This window comes from Phragmites australis, chromosome 17 (assembly GCF_958298935.1).
Source record: "Phragmites australis chromosome 17, lpPhrAust1.1, whole genome shotgun sequence".
Lineage (NCBI taxonomy): Eukaryota > Viridiplantae > Streptophyta > Magnoliopsida > Poales > Poaceae > Phragmites > Phragmites australis.
Genome location: NC_084937.1, coordinates 12,205,744 through 12,221,434, shown reverse-complemented (window position 1 = coordinate 12,221,434; position 15,691 = coordinate 12,205,744). Strand labels below are relative to the sequence as shown.

Here is a 15,691-nt window from a genome sequence, read left to right as displayed (position 1 = left end):
CCTCCAATATTCATCTAAATTCAAGATATACCCAACCTTATTAATTTCATAAAATTTGTTTTTAGTAATTAATTGTTGATTGATTGTGTGCGCTTTTTGTCATTGGTTGCGTACATTAGAGGAAGGAGCTTTCGAGAATCCAGAGGACCCAGAGTTTGAAGAAGGAGCGGGCGAGGACTTCAACGAAGGCAAGTCCTACACCATTAATCATATTGCATCCATGTTTTCAAACACAACAAGTAGAGCCTTGATTTAAACTATAGTCATATGCATGCTTAAATTATTAACTCTAATTTAAAATGTTGATATAGTTATGACCTAGCTTGTTAAAGCCATGTCTTGTTATTAAGTACCTTTATTCTGTTGAAACCTCAGAAGATCCTCAACATCAACTATATTGATTGGCTGGATGATTGCTTGCTTACTAGCATACTTAGGACTGCTCTACTTAAACAAAAGAATCAACATAATAATATGAATCATGCTTTTTGAAATATGTAAAATGTGCATGTGCTTGGTGGTATGTGTGAGTGAGTTAATAAAAAAACCTCAAAGATGATTTGATGGCGGTGCGTAAGGTACCTCACATGGGGTGGGAGGACTACCTTGGGAGCAAAGTTCACCTACAGTGTGTTCTTGTTGGGAGACACTCACCTCGGTCGCATAAGGACCGATTCATTTTGACATCTCACCTAGTGACCATCGTGCAACCACACGTCCTGTATAGGCAGGACTTGGCCTCAGACCTCACTAGCATTAGCTTGGTACCCACCCAGGAGGCAGGGGTTACAGCGGGAACCAGGAGAAGACTCGAGTTATGCGTAGTCCGAGGTCTCGCTGGTGCTATGTTGATGGCTGTGTTCGAGCCATGCTTTATTTGTGATCTATGGTTTAGGCCTCTGGCGATCCCGTGGGTGATTATCGTAGCAATGTTAGTAAGTATGGACCTCGTTTTGCCAGTTCCAGCCACGACAGTGGTGTGGATCTGTGCATATCATGTGAGTAAAACTATACAACCTCTTCAGAGTGTAAATCTATTCGAATAGCCGTGCTCACGGTCAATGGCGACGCTACAGTGTGGTCTTGATGATTAGCTCTATGGTGTGAGTATCCCTTGACATGTGAGTGGACATTGTGCCCTTGTTTTGGAAATGCAGGCCTCGAGCCTTGAGTTGGTAGGGACAGGGTGTCCACCAACTATAAAACTTGGGAACTGGCGGGACGAATAGCATCTCCCCCAGGGCCAACAACCCCACAATGTCAAACTCAACTATGATTTTCTCAACTGCTTTGAAAAGATCTTTGCGAATTGAACCCTTGCATCCAAAATTGACTTTCCGCAAAACCTAAAGACTCTATAGCATTTTCTTGTTCTACCCCCATGCATCTACTTATTCCCCTTAAGGTAGAACTTGTTGAGTACCTTATGTACTCACTCTTACTATATTTAGATTCATATAAAGAACCATAAGCTAACTTCATCAAAGTTGAAGGTGAAGAGTAGAAAATTAGGTTTTGTCCGCACTCAAGTTGCATGTAGGGCTTAGGTCGTTTTTGCGTTATTTTCCGCCGTGTTGTAAGACTCTATTTATTTAAGTCTACGGGTCTTATTGTAATGAATTATGTATTGTACTCTAATATCGTACTTTAATCGATGTATGTCTGTGATGTCTATTTTTATTGAAAATGTATATGTACCAGTTACTAATCCATGAACTTAGACATGCAACAGATGTATAGTTCTAACGGAAACTATGTAGTAAAAGTAAGTATATGTTGCAGAAGGTGACTAAAAGGTTGCGTCCGACATTCCTAGTACGAAGCTGAAGCAGAAGATGTGGTAAAAGGGAATGAAAAAGCAGGGCCTAGTCGGCTCATTTAAGAATTATTAAATTACAGGCTTGTCAAGTAAAATTTTACATTTTACTATCTAGTTTTCTTGTTAGAACTATACATCTGTTGCAGGCCCAAGAGGCCTCGATTTCATCCAAAGATAAGATCGTGACTCTTGATGCAAAATGAGCCGGGCATTGTCTGACAGTAACCGAAGGTTATTGTATTTCGGGTTTGGAGGTTTCCATTACAGGAATCTTCAAGACGATGCTGGGAATATTCCCTTTCCGTCCCTTTGGACAAGTCACTGCTGTGAGCAATGTTGTTTTCCTCTGAAATCCTAGTGTATGGTGGAAAGGGTTAATTGGTCATTAGAGCATACAAACAAATGAGATTAAGGTGACCGTCACATCGCACAAAAGGGACATGTATTCGAGAAGATCGCGTCCATCAGTTTGGAGAAATGTTTGGATGATATCGGTCTTTTAGTGATATATTGCCTTCAAAAGAAATTGTGAACTGGTGGACAAGTTCTCTTAAGTACGAGTATAAGCTCTGGGATCCAAACAAGGCAATAGGGACACTGGGTGCTAACATGTGCAGACATATATCATTGTGCATGCATGCATTAGCTCGAAGGGACGGGGGGCAACCTCTGAAATGTGCTAAAGATGCTAGAACCATAATTCCATGAAAATATGATATCAAGAAAGGCACTTGATCTCGAACATCAGGCCGTTCATATAAACATAGGTTTGTTTTGATTAATCAAACAACGGAGCGAACCCTGCTACTTGGCCGGTACTAGCAGGAGAACAGGGCATTTGATTTTTTGCCTCTCTGCCATGTGGTAGAGTAGCAAATTTACTACTAGACCCACTATTATAGATTTAAGAGGACGTATTTATCATCCTCGGTGAGGAATTACCACTCCGATAGAATAACAAAGAATTAAATATTCCCAATAGAACAAGTCAGCTACTACAAGACTGGTTGACCATTTCCCTTGTCACTGCAATATTGTCGACATCACTACTGAAGACAAGCCGGTATAACGATCAGATTTTGTCGGCGACACGGCTCAAGAGGACCTCCGTTTGAGCTCAGGCGATTTCTGGAGGAGCAGTGGTGGGCCTTCGATGCCCGAGGGAGAAGGTTTGCCTCCTGGACTGTGCGAACCAATGGAGCTGACAGAGAGCTGGTTGAAGACAGAGGAGCTCAACGTGTCCGTGGGGCCACACATGACCCCGCCAGGAGATAGCTCCGTGAGATCAGGGTCAGAGATGCTGAAGACACTTGAGGCGAACTGCTCAGTGACCAACTTGCATGCATTCTCTAGAATAGTGTCGATGTACTTCTGAAGCGCTTCCATTCTTATCTGCACACGCTTCTGGACCTGACCAATGGGAAAAACCAGTCAAGTATTGTGTATTGCAATGCATTCGCAAATTAAGGAACTAAGGAGAAACCGTAAATGAGCACGTCTTGTATGGAGCTGTTCAAGTTGGCACTGGAAATGTTTTTAGAAGTTTCACAACCACAGTTGCTGCAACTGTTACAGACAGATGCATCCCACATATGGTTAAGAGAAGCTCCAAAGAGAGCAGATATCCCAAGTTCATGTTGTTCACAATGTTTAGGTTAAGATCAGCCCCTCTCATCATATGTTTTTTGATCCTGCGGTTTTAATTTTAGTAAGCAACCATTTCGTCAAGGCACCGGGTTGCAAATGAAAGCACCCTTTAGCAATACTGCCTTCAACCAAGAAAACACAAATTGACGAAGATTACAAAGGTGGATGCATACTTCCACCAGAAGAGTTGACTATCATTCTATTAGGGAGAAGGTCCTCTCGACTAACACCCAAATGCAGCTCGCTTGTTTTTACATGCAATGAACCGAGAAATAGAAAGCAGTGCCCAGGATTCCACATCATTCACATAAATTTTAATGACTTTCAAAAGAAAAACTATTGCAGAAAATACTAAAGGTGGTATTTTCTTGCCTTACAGCATTCAGGAAGCTAAACTCAAGAGCATAATAGAACAAGCAGTCAGAGTTACCTCCACTTGTTCATGCAGTCTCCGTTGCACTTCCATCTGTGCCCTCAGTGCTTCTTTGACTTCTTGACTTCTGCAGCAAGTAATTGTGACAGTCAACTCTATTTTTCAAATAGCACAACCAAAGGAAATATTCGAAAAGTACTCATAGCCTGCCAAAATATAGAAAAAAAAACTAATATGCTGGGGAAGGAGTAGCTGATGAAGCGTACTCTTTCAAATCCTGGGCAGGAACTCTAGGGGACACACTCATTCCACTCTGAGCATCTAGAAGATAGGATGCTGCAATTTGGGACCGGTAAGCCCAAAACAGAGGTCAGAAGTTAGTACAAGAACCAATGGAACTCTTTCCGATCTTACTTTTAGACTTAGAAAAACAGATAACTACACCAGAACATATGGTAAGTAATGACATACCATTTGACATAAGATATACATGGGTTTTCACTACATTTTCCCCATTTTATTTAGTTAATAGTGATTGACAACACAAAATCATATAGTATTACATTAATAAGTCCTTGTCAATTACTAGTGCTAAAAGTTTTTAATTTCACTGCAGACAAACCATACTACATGTTTGGAAAGAGATCGTAACTGCAGGGGAAGTGCAGGTCGAGAAATGACACAAAAAAAACACTATGTTTGCAATGGCAATACACTTCAGTTACTAGTGATTGACAATACACTTCAGAAATGACACCACAGGTATTAGTGTCAACCAAGAACAATATGGTGTTAAATTTTTGTTTTCACTCTTTCATCTCATGTATGCGGATGCAATCGAAACCCTCCATGAACCTCGACATGATATTACATGTCTGTAATGTGGCGCTTATACCAGAAGCATAACTGCAGACTGGATTTTATACAGAAGATAACTAGTGCAATTCTCTATTTTTTTTCTCTGGCAAAGGCCTCAGTCAAACTAGAAGAGATGTGCCCATATGGCGATCTTGATACATTCAAATGCATAATATAGTAATCCAAAATTTTCTGCTATAATCCCTGATCATATTTTTCTCTAGTTCATGTGAAACTTGTGAGAAAATGTTCACCCAATGACCATAAAATACTCCTTCCCATACAGATTCTTCTCACTCCCTTTATCTAAAAAAAAAAGATTCTTTTCACTCCGCATAATTCCCATACTGCAGCAATTTCAGCAGTAGCACTTCGCCACTGACAGCTCCATCGTAGCCCCATGACGAGTAAAAAAATCCAACACATTTGATTCCTGCAGAAGATACAACTCTGAACCCTCCAGTAATCTTCCTCATTAGACTCACCCTGCAGCCCGCAGGCTGTTGTCCCAGAATAGATGTCCATTGTAAGCAGGAAAAAGTTAGATATTTATTACTAAGTTATCATAAGTTGCCATCTCTAGACTCCAGAACAAAAGGTTGCCACCAAGGGATTACTTGACACATGCATCCTACAACCCATCTGGATCAAACTAATAAATGATTGACAAATATATAATAAATAAAGTACATCCTATGGGTGTCAGAAAAAGAAGAAGTGTACATGTTAACAAAATAGAAGTTGTGTTGACTTCAGAATGAACTTTCACAGCATAAAATATTTAGAGACATCAAAGCAAGAATTGGAATACTAATTGAAAGGAACACAAAGATCAGTAGATTGCTTTATACAACTTACCATCTTTAGATTGCTCTGACCCCTCTTTACCAGATTGTTTCCCCAATCTGTATTTCTGATCACAAGAATAAATGAGCAAATTTTTAGAACAAGTTGCATTTCAGACTTCGTGAGAAACATGTGAGTATGCCAAAAGTACCTGAAGATGGCTCTTCAAGTGGAAAAGTGTAAGCCCCTTCACACCCATTGTCCTCAAGATAGTTTTTGGGGTTGCTTCTGCAAGATTAGTAATTCATTTAACAAATATATTCAAAACAAAGGAAACTAGAATTTGTATTAGCGTGTTCTACTAGTTCAGTAATAGCAAATGCCTAATCACGATATGGCAAGCCAGTAATTTAGGCTGCTAACATAGTTGGATAGTTGGACTATGATTTGGAATGACAATTCAACATGCAAATGGGTCGGGTGATACTAGCAAATACTCTGACTCAGGATTCTTCACACAAAAATACATGGAATGGAATTACGGAACTCCAAAACCACGGAATGGAACATTTGCTGGCTCATACTTGCCCTGGCATCTCATTGTATTATCAACCAGACAAAACTTTAGCTTTGAATGCTTGGCATCTATAGCTGGATTTACTGGCCAATTTGATGCCAGACATGAATCCGCTGAAAAAATAACCAAAATATAAAAAGCATTTTAAAAAAAAGACTCTAGTTTAAGTTCTTTTGACAAAATGGTCATAAACAACAAGCATCTGAAACCATAGACTTCACTTGCATACTAATTCAGCAAAAGAAATGAGTGTACCATGAAACATGAAGAAGCACTTTTGCCACATAAAAACTATGCTCTACTTCTGAAAGGGCAACATTTCAATTAAATAAGGCTACACAAAGAAACACTCCGAGGTCCAAACTACACCAAAAAAACACGTCATCCCACAATTATGTTATGTATTTATTACAAAGAAGCAGTTGCCGAGATAATAACGACAGGATACTTTTGGAACGGCAACCTTTCAATCAGATCCAACTTCTTCCAAGAAATACAGTAATTCAATCGAACCATTTGGAATTCTTCAGATCAGTCTGTGCAGTCAACTGCTGGTCTGCTGCTTGCACATGAACATATATATAAAAATACATTATGATAAACCGAGAAGCATTATTCAAAAGCAAAATTTCTGATCTGTGCTCAAATCCAGGCTCAGGGACAGCAATTGCACCCTAACAACACTAACTGAAATGCATAAACGTAATTCAAGTCAGTGAGCCAAGTTCGCATGTGCTAAACTCCTTACAGCTACGCGAGAGCCAAGCTCACACGTACTAAGAGAAGGTATCAGCTTTCTGCTACTCCCTAAACCTCACAGATCAACTTCCAGCGCCAGCATTTATTCTAAATCAACACTGCCAGCCTCATAACATTGCCATCAAAACTTCATCAGGACAGGCCACCATATTTTCCTATACAGAATAAATCCATCACATATCCCTCAAGACTCCCACTCCACCCCATCTCCAAAGCAGGATAGCGCAGCTAAAAGCCTAAAACATCCTAGCTCGAATGCGCTAAATCTGATCACCCAGTCGAAAATGCACAGGCGCACTTCTCCAAACGGCGCCGCATTTAGCTCGAATCAAACACCGCAGGACTCAAACTTGATCAAGGAAAGATCCAAGCTTTCCGATAATTTTGGAGCAAGCATCCCTAATCCCGCCCAAATCCTCACTCCCGAACCAGCAAGAACCGCCCTCGCAAAGACCACGGAGCCCCTATCAAGGCACCAACCAACAACCACGCATTGCTCTGCAATGCCGATACCACGCCAACCTCAAGGACTGCCAAAGCATCACGATTGGAGGTGCATGGAAGAGGCGAGCGGCTCACTCTCGGGCCCGCCGAGCTGGGCGACGGCGTCAACGAAGCGCTCGTGGAGGTCGGCTGTCCACCGCAGGCGGGGCTTGGGGTCTGCCGTCAGCACCAGGCTCGGCCCGCCCGGGCCGGAGCGCGGCGCCGCGTCACCGGGTGCGGGGCCGTCCGGGCGCTGGTGGATCAGGCCAGGCGGGAACATCTCGTCCTCTTCCCCTGCTCCTCCTGCTGCTCTCCGCAAGAACGGAGACAGGATACAGGGAGGCCTTCTTCTTCTTTCCCCGCAAAAGCGAAGGATCCAATCCAACGAAAAGTCCCTCGGCTTTCCTCTCCCTTTCTTGCTGCTTCTTGCTTCCCTTCTGCTGCTACTGCCGCTTTCCACTGGCAGTGATTCCCCTCCCTCTCTCTTCTCTCTCCCCTCTCTCTCTCCCCTCTCCCCTCTCTCTCTCGTGAACTGTGAGGCTCTGGTGGGTGAAGCTGGAAGCCTCACGTTACATTAGTGCCGTAATGATGCTTGTTAGTGCAGAGCAATGTCATTTTCTAGTGCTGTTGATAGAAAATTACATCTGACTTAAATATCAGGTTAGTCAGTAAGTCGTGATCGTCTCTAAGATTTAGCAGCAGCATTTTCTTTCGCTTAAAAATGCTTTCTTTATCTCGTTTGATTGGAGTAGAATGAATCCTTGGTGTTTGGTGCCTGCGCAATCATTGGAGCATGGAAATTTCAGCTCCCTTTTGGCTTTTGTACCTGTGTTTCTCACTCCTCTCTCTATCTCTCTGCTGTTTAGTGAGGTCAAATTGTCAATTGGACTGAAATAATTAATCATCTTTCGTTTTCTTAAAATAAAAGCTAGTGGATGACAGAACATGTGAGGGCTCAACCTGAACAGAGACTGATGGGCCTCTTTCTGGTTTTCTAAGGCCTTCTCCAGCGGAGTCGGCATTCGGCCCGCGGGCTGTATCCACGTCAGATACGGGACGTCACGCGCCCGCAAACGACGTCCAGCAGAGTCGGCTTCGGGGTGAACAGCGATACGGCTCGCGTTCGGGGGCGGCAAAGTTGCGGGGAGGATGCGGCGTCCGCTTCACTGTGGGAGGCGCGAGTGGCGAGGAGGTCGTTGGTCCCGCGGAGCGGCGGAAGCGGAACTGGCGAGCGGGTGCGGAGGCGAGGCGGGAGGCGTCGGAGGGCGGCGGAAACGCGGAGGTTCCGGAGACCGGGAAGGCGACGAGTCTTCCCCGTTGGGCGACGAGTGCGGCGACGCAGATCCGGCCGGCGAGGTGCAAGGATCGCCACCTTCGGTGTGCTCAGCGGCAGTAGGAGGCCCGTGGTCATCCCGACGGCCCAGGTATGTCCTCGGCTCCCAGATCCACTGCTTAGGGTTAGGCGGCGAGCGGGCGGAGGTAGGGTTCTCCGGCGGGGGTGGGGTTCTTCCGTTTGGTCGGCCACATAGGTTGGTAGGGTTTGTGTTGCTGCAGATCGACATTTGCAGGGGATCGCCATGTGCACAAATGTTTAGGCACCCGATCCCCTTTGGTACGAACCCCTAATCGCATGCAAATGTGGCCGGCACCGACCGGATTGATGACAAAATCTTAGGGTTTCTGTGTGCGCATGTAGGATCATCTCCACACTAGCAAAATTCCCTGTTCTTGGTCCATTTTGGTGGTGACAGACCTGTTCTTGGTGACTGTAGTGTGCTAGATTTGTGCCTTTCTTTATCGAATGCAGTGCGAAATAGGTTATAATTGATGAACTTTGGACACCCTTGTTTGTGCCTGGAGATGATGCTACTATGAAACATTGCTATGTGTTTTGGTTCCAGCAATTTCTGTGACAATAGCTTCGGAAAGTCATGAGGTATTGAACAAGTTTACTTGGGAATGTGATTTTGTGCACTACTCTCCATTGTTGTCTAGCTGGGAAAGGTAGGAACAGCAGCGCATGTAGGATCATCTCCACACTAGCAAAATGACCAGTTCTTGGTGCATTTTGGTGGTGACAAAAAGTTCTTGGTGACTGTAGTGTGCTTGATTTGTGCCTTTCTGTATCGAATGCAGTGGGAATTAGGTTGTAATTGATGAACTTTGGACACCCTTGTTTGTGCCTGGAGTTGATGCTAGTATGAAACATTGCTATGTGTTTTGGTTCCAGCAATTTCTGTGACAATAGCTTCGGAAAGTCATGAGCTATTGAAAAAGTTTACTTGGGAATGTGATTTTGTGCACTACACCATTGTTGTCTAGCTGGGAAAGGTAGGAACAGCAGGCAATGTTTTAGCAAAGTTGAACCTCACTGCATAGGCTCATGTAGGGTATTTTTAGCACACTATCCTGGAGTTAACAAAATGTGTAACACTATGCAGTGAGGCTTCGCATCCTTTGATTGGTGTAGGGCTGGGATAAGTAGGAAGTGTAGGGGATAATGGGAATGGCAATGAGGGCTGGCAATGGTACATCTTTGGCCATCTGGGTAGGAGTAGGAGGTGAACATTACAGCTAGTTGTATGGAAATAATGTTTTTTGTAGTGCAAGAATCACTGCTGTCTGGACACTAGAGTAGGATATGATCTGTTGCAGTAATGACATATGTTGTGTAGGGTACATATGTTGTGTATGGTACGTATGTGCAGTAAAGAGTACACCTGCATTGATTGAGTCCCTGCATAGGGCACACATTAGCACATGTTCCTTTAGTCATTCTGAACCCGTGGTTGTAGATGGACCGCGCAGCGCTTGTCGCTCTTGTGTCGAAGATGCAGGACCATGTGGAGGAGTCGGCGGCCGCTTTGAAGAAACTGGCCATTGACAACTTGAGTCCAGAAAGCACCCCGGCTGCCGTGGACCTCAACATGGCACTACTGCATGTGGAAAACATAGCGGAGGACTTGGAACAGCTTGTGTTCCAAGTTGAAGACTGTATGCGGGACGTTGGCGTCGACAACCATGGTCTTGACACCGACATTTCAAGCGCAGCAGTGTTAGAGGAAGGGGCTGCATCACAAGACAACGACGAGGATGGTGTCGTTCAGTCTGACTGGAGCACCGATGAGCTCCTGTGTTCCGAAGATTCAATGTCCATCGAATCCGATAGGTCATGGAGGCTGTAGTTGGGAACAATCCCTATTATGTTGTATGCAATGTATGCACTGAAGGTAGCCTGTAGTTCCTGTTGGTTAATGGATGACATTGGAAGTGTCGGTCTTGTCCTCTAGTTGTCAGTCCTTAAGTATGATCGTTGCCGTGGTAGTATGTCTAGATGTATGAGACATTTCGACAACCTGGGTGACCGAATGCTATATGTTTTCGTGAACTTTTTGTGATGACTGATAGCAGGAACTTATGGTCCAGAATTGAAACATTACATGTGGCCCATTCATTGCTTATTGTCTTGTACTGAACGATTACATACTTCCTACATGTACTGCTTAATGTCTTGTGGTCAGGGACGAAATGGAGTACGCTGGATTCCTTCGCGGGGAAATGGAGAACATGCCGTGGGATGATGTGTTGCCGCTCACCGAAGATGCCATCATCGGCACCCAGACTCCTTCCGCGCAGGTGCAGGACAATGAGGCACCCGTAGAGGCGGCAGCAGGTGGTGGCCGTGGCTGCAGTTATAAGTTGGAGGAGGACCTTCTCCTGGTTGCGGCCTGGTTGAACGTGAGCCTAGATCCCGTGGTTGGGAGCAACCAGAGCTTAGGTGCATTCTGGCACAGGATCGAGAGTTACTACAACGAGAGCAAGACATTTACATCAACTCGGAATAAGAAATCGCTGCAGGGGAGATGGACATTCATCAACACGACGGTCCAGAAGTTCTGCGGCCACTACGCAAGAGCCCTGCGCACTAAGAAGAGTGGAACGACCGAGGCGGAGACGGTATGTATCTTTGCTGCAGCCTTACAGGACTGTACATACACGGTACTGTCTTAAATCATGTTCAAGCATATGGCCTGCATGCACGGTCCTCTCTTCATATCATTGAACCTGATCGGCAAAGTAGTTGAAGTACCCTACTGCCTCGGCATTTTGCAGGTCGTTGAGGCATGTAAGATGTTTCAAGCCGTGGAGCATAAGGAGTTCACCTTGCTGCCGTGTTGGAGGGAGTTGCGCAATCATCCGAAGTGGCAAGCGGAGTCGGCGCGCAAAAAACAGAAAACCGCACCTTCCGGAAGTCCCTGTTCGACACAACACGGAGGGTCTTCAGCGGGGATGAACATACCTGAGAAGGTCGGCGAACATCCTTCCACCTGCAGCCCTCGTGCGAAGAGGCCTCCAGGGCGCACGCGATCGAAAGACGGGGCACGGGGTATGTCTTCCTCAAGTTCTGCTTCAGCGCCCATGACAGATCTTGTTGATCGCCAACTCGCAATGAAAGAGATGATTGAGAAGGAAAGGGCTAAGAGGTTCGCAGAGTTGATGGAAGTTGAGCGCAAGAAGCTCCGCCTTGAGGAAGAGCGTATGCAAATGCAGAGGGAGAAGGAGGAGCGGGACATAATGAACATGGATATTTCACATATGGATGAGGACCAGCAAGCATACTACAAGAGTCTTCGGCAGAGCATCATTGCAGCTCGTCGCGCCTCTTCTGGGCCTTCTGCATAAAATTCGAGTGCTTGCTGTAATACCAAACCTGATATGTGTAGTGTTATGCACTTTACGGCTGCTTGTGTATGTTTTTTTGTCACGTACTCTTATTCATTTTCCTGGAATTTGAGACTTCATATGATGTCCTGTTTACTGCAATCCCGTTTGGTGCCATAATTTTAATTGATCCACTTGGTGCCATAATTTTAATTGATCCACTTGGTGCAACATCCACTGTCATGTTTGATCATTTTTTTCGGTTCAATGGTACAACCTGCCATACTCCAACACAAGGTACATAGTACTTAAATTTCGTAGTACTGAAATTACATGCCGATAGTGCATACAACTGAAATTTCATACTCCAAACAAAGTACTACTGAAATTACATGCCCATAGTTCATACTACTGAAATTACATCCCCATAGTTCGAAATGACATAGCAAATTCGACAAACTTTCGACGAAAAAACCCCACTACCAAAGGACAACGTGGACCTCATTTTATTTAGTTCACTACATTTACGTTTGGACTACTCTCCGCCATGGAGCTGCCATAGATGCTCCACAAGATCTTCACGAAGCTGGTGATGACCCTGCCTGCTAGTTATCATCCCATACCTATGCGTAAAGGTTTCAACAGCGGGTATCGGGGTGTGCAACGGCTCCACAGGGTCACCTGAACCGTCGTAGACGTGTTCAGCATCATCATCACCTCTCTCATTTTCCACTATCATGTTGTGCATGATAATGCAGGCGGTCATGATGTCATGGAGGGTTTCCTGATCCCATATCCTTGTAGCCCCCCTGACTATAGGAAAACGAGACTGCAGCACACCGAAGGCGCGTTCGACATCCTTCCGTACCGCCGCCTGCTGAACGACGAAGTGTTGCCGCTTCAGCCCAAGCGGACAAGATATGGGCTTCACGAATGTGGCCCATTCCGGATAGATTCCATCTGCAAGGTAGTACCCCATGTTGTAGTGGTGTCCATTTATTGAGTATTGTACCTGTGGTGCCACACCAGCAGCAAGGTTGTCGAGCAGATGCGAGCGGTGCAGAACGTTGATGTCGTTCAGGGAACCCGGCATTCCAAAGAAGGCATGCCAAATCCACAGGTCCTGCGACGCCACCGCCTCTAGGATGATCGTCGGAGAGTTGACGTGGCCGGTGAAAGAACCCGACCAGGCTGTCGGACAGTTCTTTCACCTCCAATGCATACAATCGATGCTTCCCAGCATCCCCGGGAACCCTCTTCGCTCGTTTGTAGCAATCAAACGAGCGGTGTCCTCCTCGTTCGGAGAACGGAGGTACTCATCGCCAAACACCTCGACGACGGCCCGAACAAACCGCCTCATGCTCTCAATGATGGTGGACTCTCCGAGTCGGAGGCACTCATCCAGCGAATCCGCAGGAGCATCGTATGCTAGCATACGAAACGCCGCAGTGACTTTTTGCAACGCGGACAGCCCGAGCTCCCCTGCCGCGTTCCTCCTCTGTTGGAACCACGGGTCACGGTCCTCAACTGCCTCCACGATTCTGAGGTACAGGCCACGTTTCATCCTGAACCTGCACAAACATGAACAATAAGACACCACGCACATACATGTGTTCATAATACTACGTGACGAGACTTTCTATTCACACTTGTACCTGCGCCGGAATATGTAATCGGGGTACACAGGGGGATCGGCGAAGTAGTCATTGAACAACCTTTGGTGCCCTTCTAGGCGATTCCGCTGGATACGGCGACGTCCGGGCACTGAACCGCCCCAAGCTCCGCGCTGTGTTGCCGACGACTCATGGATCGCGGCCATAGTCGCAACGAACAAATTATCTTCCTCATCGGAAGAGTCATTGCCGAAACACAACTCTCTAATGGTGTCGTTCCAGGCTTCGTGAGGATCCATTTTTCGCTTTCTTGCAAGGTCTCACTACCTCATCCCCTTATATATAGGCCACGGGTATTCCTTCCCTAACAAGCCACCGCACGAGCCTTCCGCAGCAAGACTGGAGGCCTCCTTCCTATCCTTCCATGGCACATCAATCCCTTCCACTACAAGCCACTACTCATTGGTCTTCCGCAGCAAGATTGGTGGCCCTGCTTATTGTCCACGCTAGACACAAGTAGAAGGCGCAAAATACTATCGTTGCAAACATTCATTTCTATCTCCGGTCACAGCAGGGGCCGCCAAACACTTTGTCTACACGCTCATCTCAACTGCCATATGTACTGCGCAAAAAATAATTCAATTCAGATTACCTCAGTTCTATAACACTAATTTGTACCATGCTACATGTCCAAATGAAATTGCTACGGTGGCGGTTATGGCGGTTGGGACAAAATCAATTTAATATAGGGGAGAGAAGATAGCGGACGACATATAGAGTAACTGCTGGAGATGGTTGGAATGAGGGAGGCTGTAATAGTGATACAGGATGCTGTAATAGTGTTTTAGAGGATGAAAATATAGGGTAGCTGCTGGAGATGGCCTAATGTGCTCTTTGCTTGCAAAATATTGTCTTGCACATGCTCATGTCTACATACAGACGTCATCGTGTCTCCTGATAAAGAAATCAAGAAAACGAGTTGTTTCGCTAGTACTTCTATCCATCATAGTAGACCTCACAGCTGGGCCGCCGCCGGGTCGAATTTCATCATGGTCTAGTAGAAAGAGCGTGATCTTGACAACCTAAGTTTGAGGCTGGCCTCTCCGACAATGTCGGATCTCGAGCCCAAAGACTTTAATTATTTATAGATTGGTTATTTACTTAATAATTTGCTTTTTGAAAAATGTACGAACTGTTGTAAAGCTGCCATCTAGTTTCTTATTACGAGGCTTTATCATAGCAATCCTCTCAATATTGATTCATCCAATGTCTATTCAATAGACCTCATATGGATACGCAGTCTATGATTTGTCATAATGGGGATTGTGCTATATTGTCAATATCCTATATAATCACCAATATCCAATTTCTATCAGAGAATCTTATGAGATAAAAGGACCATCATATTGTTAGTATGTATATGCACTATATGGCATCGGATTTCATGAACACGAGGGTTATCCTTGATCTATAGTGAGACACACTAGTACCTCTTTCTTGTATTCCCATGCGCATATGGTCTTTTATCTCTATCTTTCAGGATATGCTTAAACTATATCATAGTAAAGATAGTTAGGCACATGTCTTGCCTCTATGCCATCTTGCAAGACAAAAGCATGGAATTTATTCCAATACTTCTTATGGGCTGAATGGGTCATAATGCACTAAGGATTATCTTATTATTGGTGTATCATGCATATGAGGTTAACTTTGTTAAACCTCTTCTGCAATTACTTGCATGTGCTCTAACGGAATGTAATGTGGTTCATAGTGATCCACATGTCTTATATGCGTAGACATTATCACCTTTTAGGTAAAATAAAGATTAGCTCCTTTTGATCGTTAGACAACCTATTCATGTTGCTTTTGCTTATCCTTATTTCATAAGGACTTTAAGAGCTCTTTGAATGTTCTATTCACCGCATTTCATAGTTTTATATCGTTTGCTAGAGATATTATGTAGCAGAACATCATCTCTCTTCATGGAAGAATCTACCGGTTTTGTAGGACCTTCATAAACCATTGCAAGTATATCACCTTAAGATGACCCATCATCTTTCGAATTCTTAGATTGTATTAGGTGACATTGGTTTATCAATTAACCCATTGTCATT

The 15,691-nt window shown here is 44.7% G+C and overlaps 3 protein-coding genes across 3 annotated transcripts; 1 reads left to right on the top strand and 2 right to left on the bottom strand.

Moving 5' to 3' along the window:
• Positions 1-2,550: 2,550 nt before the first annotated feature.
• On the bottom strand, positions 2,551-7,888 carry LOC133897280 (protein PHR1-LIKE 2-like). The gene is made up of 6 exons (XM_062337942.1): positions 7,399-7,888; positions 5,695-5,771; positions 5,556-5,610; positions 4,106-4,175; positions 3,897-3,966; positions 2,551-3,229 (listed from the first exon to the last, which is right to left on the bottom strand). The coding sequence occupies exons 1-6, from the start codon at positions 7,580-7,582 to the stop codon at positions 2,915-2,917; spliced, it is 771 nt and encodes a 256-aa protein (XP_062193926.1). The 5' UTR covers positions 7,583-7,888; the 3' UTR covers positions 2,551-2,914.
• Positions 7,889-10,133: 2,245 nt separating this feature from the next.
• LOC133896873 (glutathione S-transferase T3-like) lies at positions 10,134-11,985 on the top strand. The gene is made up of 3 exons (XM_062337513.1): positions 10,134-10,471; positions 10,824-11,259; positions 11,416-11,985. The coding sequence occupies exons 1-3, from the start codon at positions 10,134-10,136 to the stop codon at positions 11,983-11,985; spliced, it is 1,344 nt and encodes a 447-aa protein (XP_062193497.1).
• A 1,186-nt stretch (positions 11,986-13,171) lies between these two features.
• On the bottom strand, positions 13,172-13,783 carry LOC133896872 (uncharacterized). Its single transcript, XM_062337511.1, has 2 exons — positions 13,620-13,783; positions 13,172-13,535 (listed from the first exon to the last, which is right to left on the bottom strand). The coding sequence occupies exons 1-2, from the start codon at positions 13,781-13,783 to the stop codon at positions 13,172-13,174; spliced, it is 528 nt and encodes a 175-aa protein (XP_062193495.1).
• Positions 13,784-15,691: the final 1,908 nt, after the last annotated feature.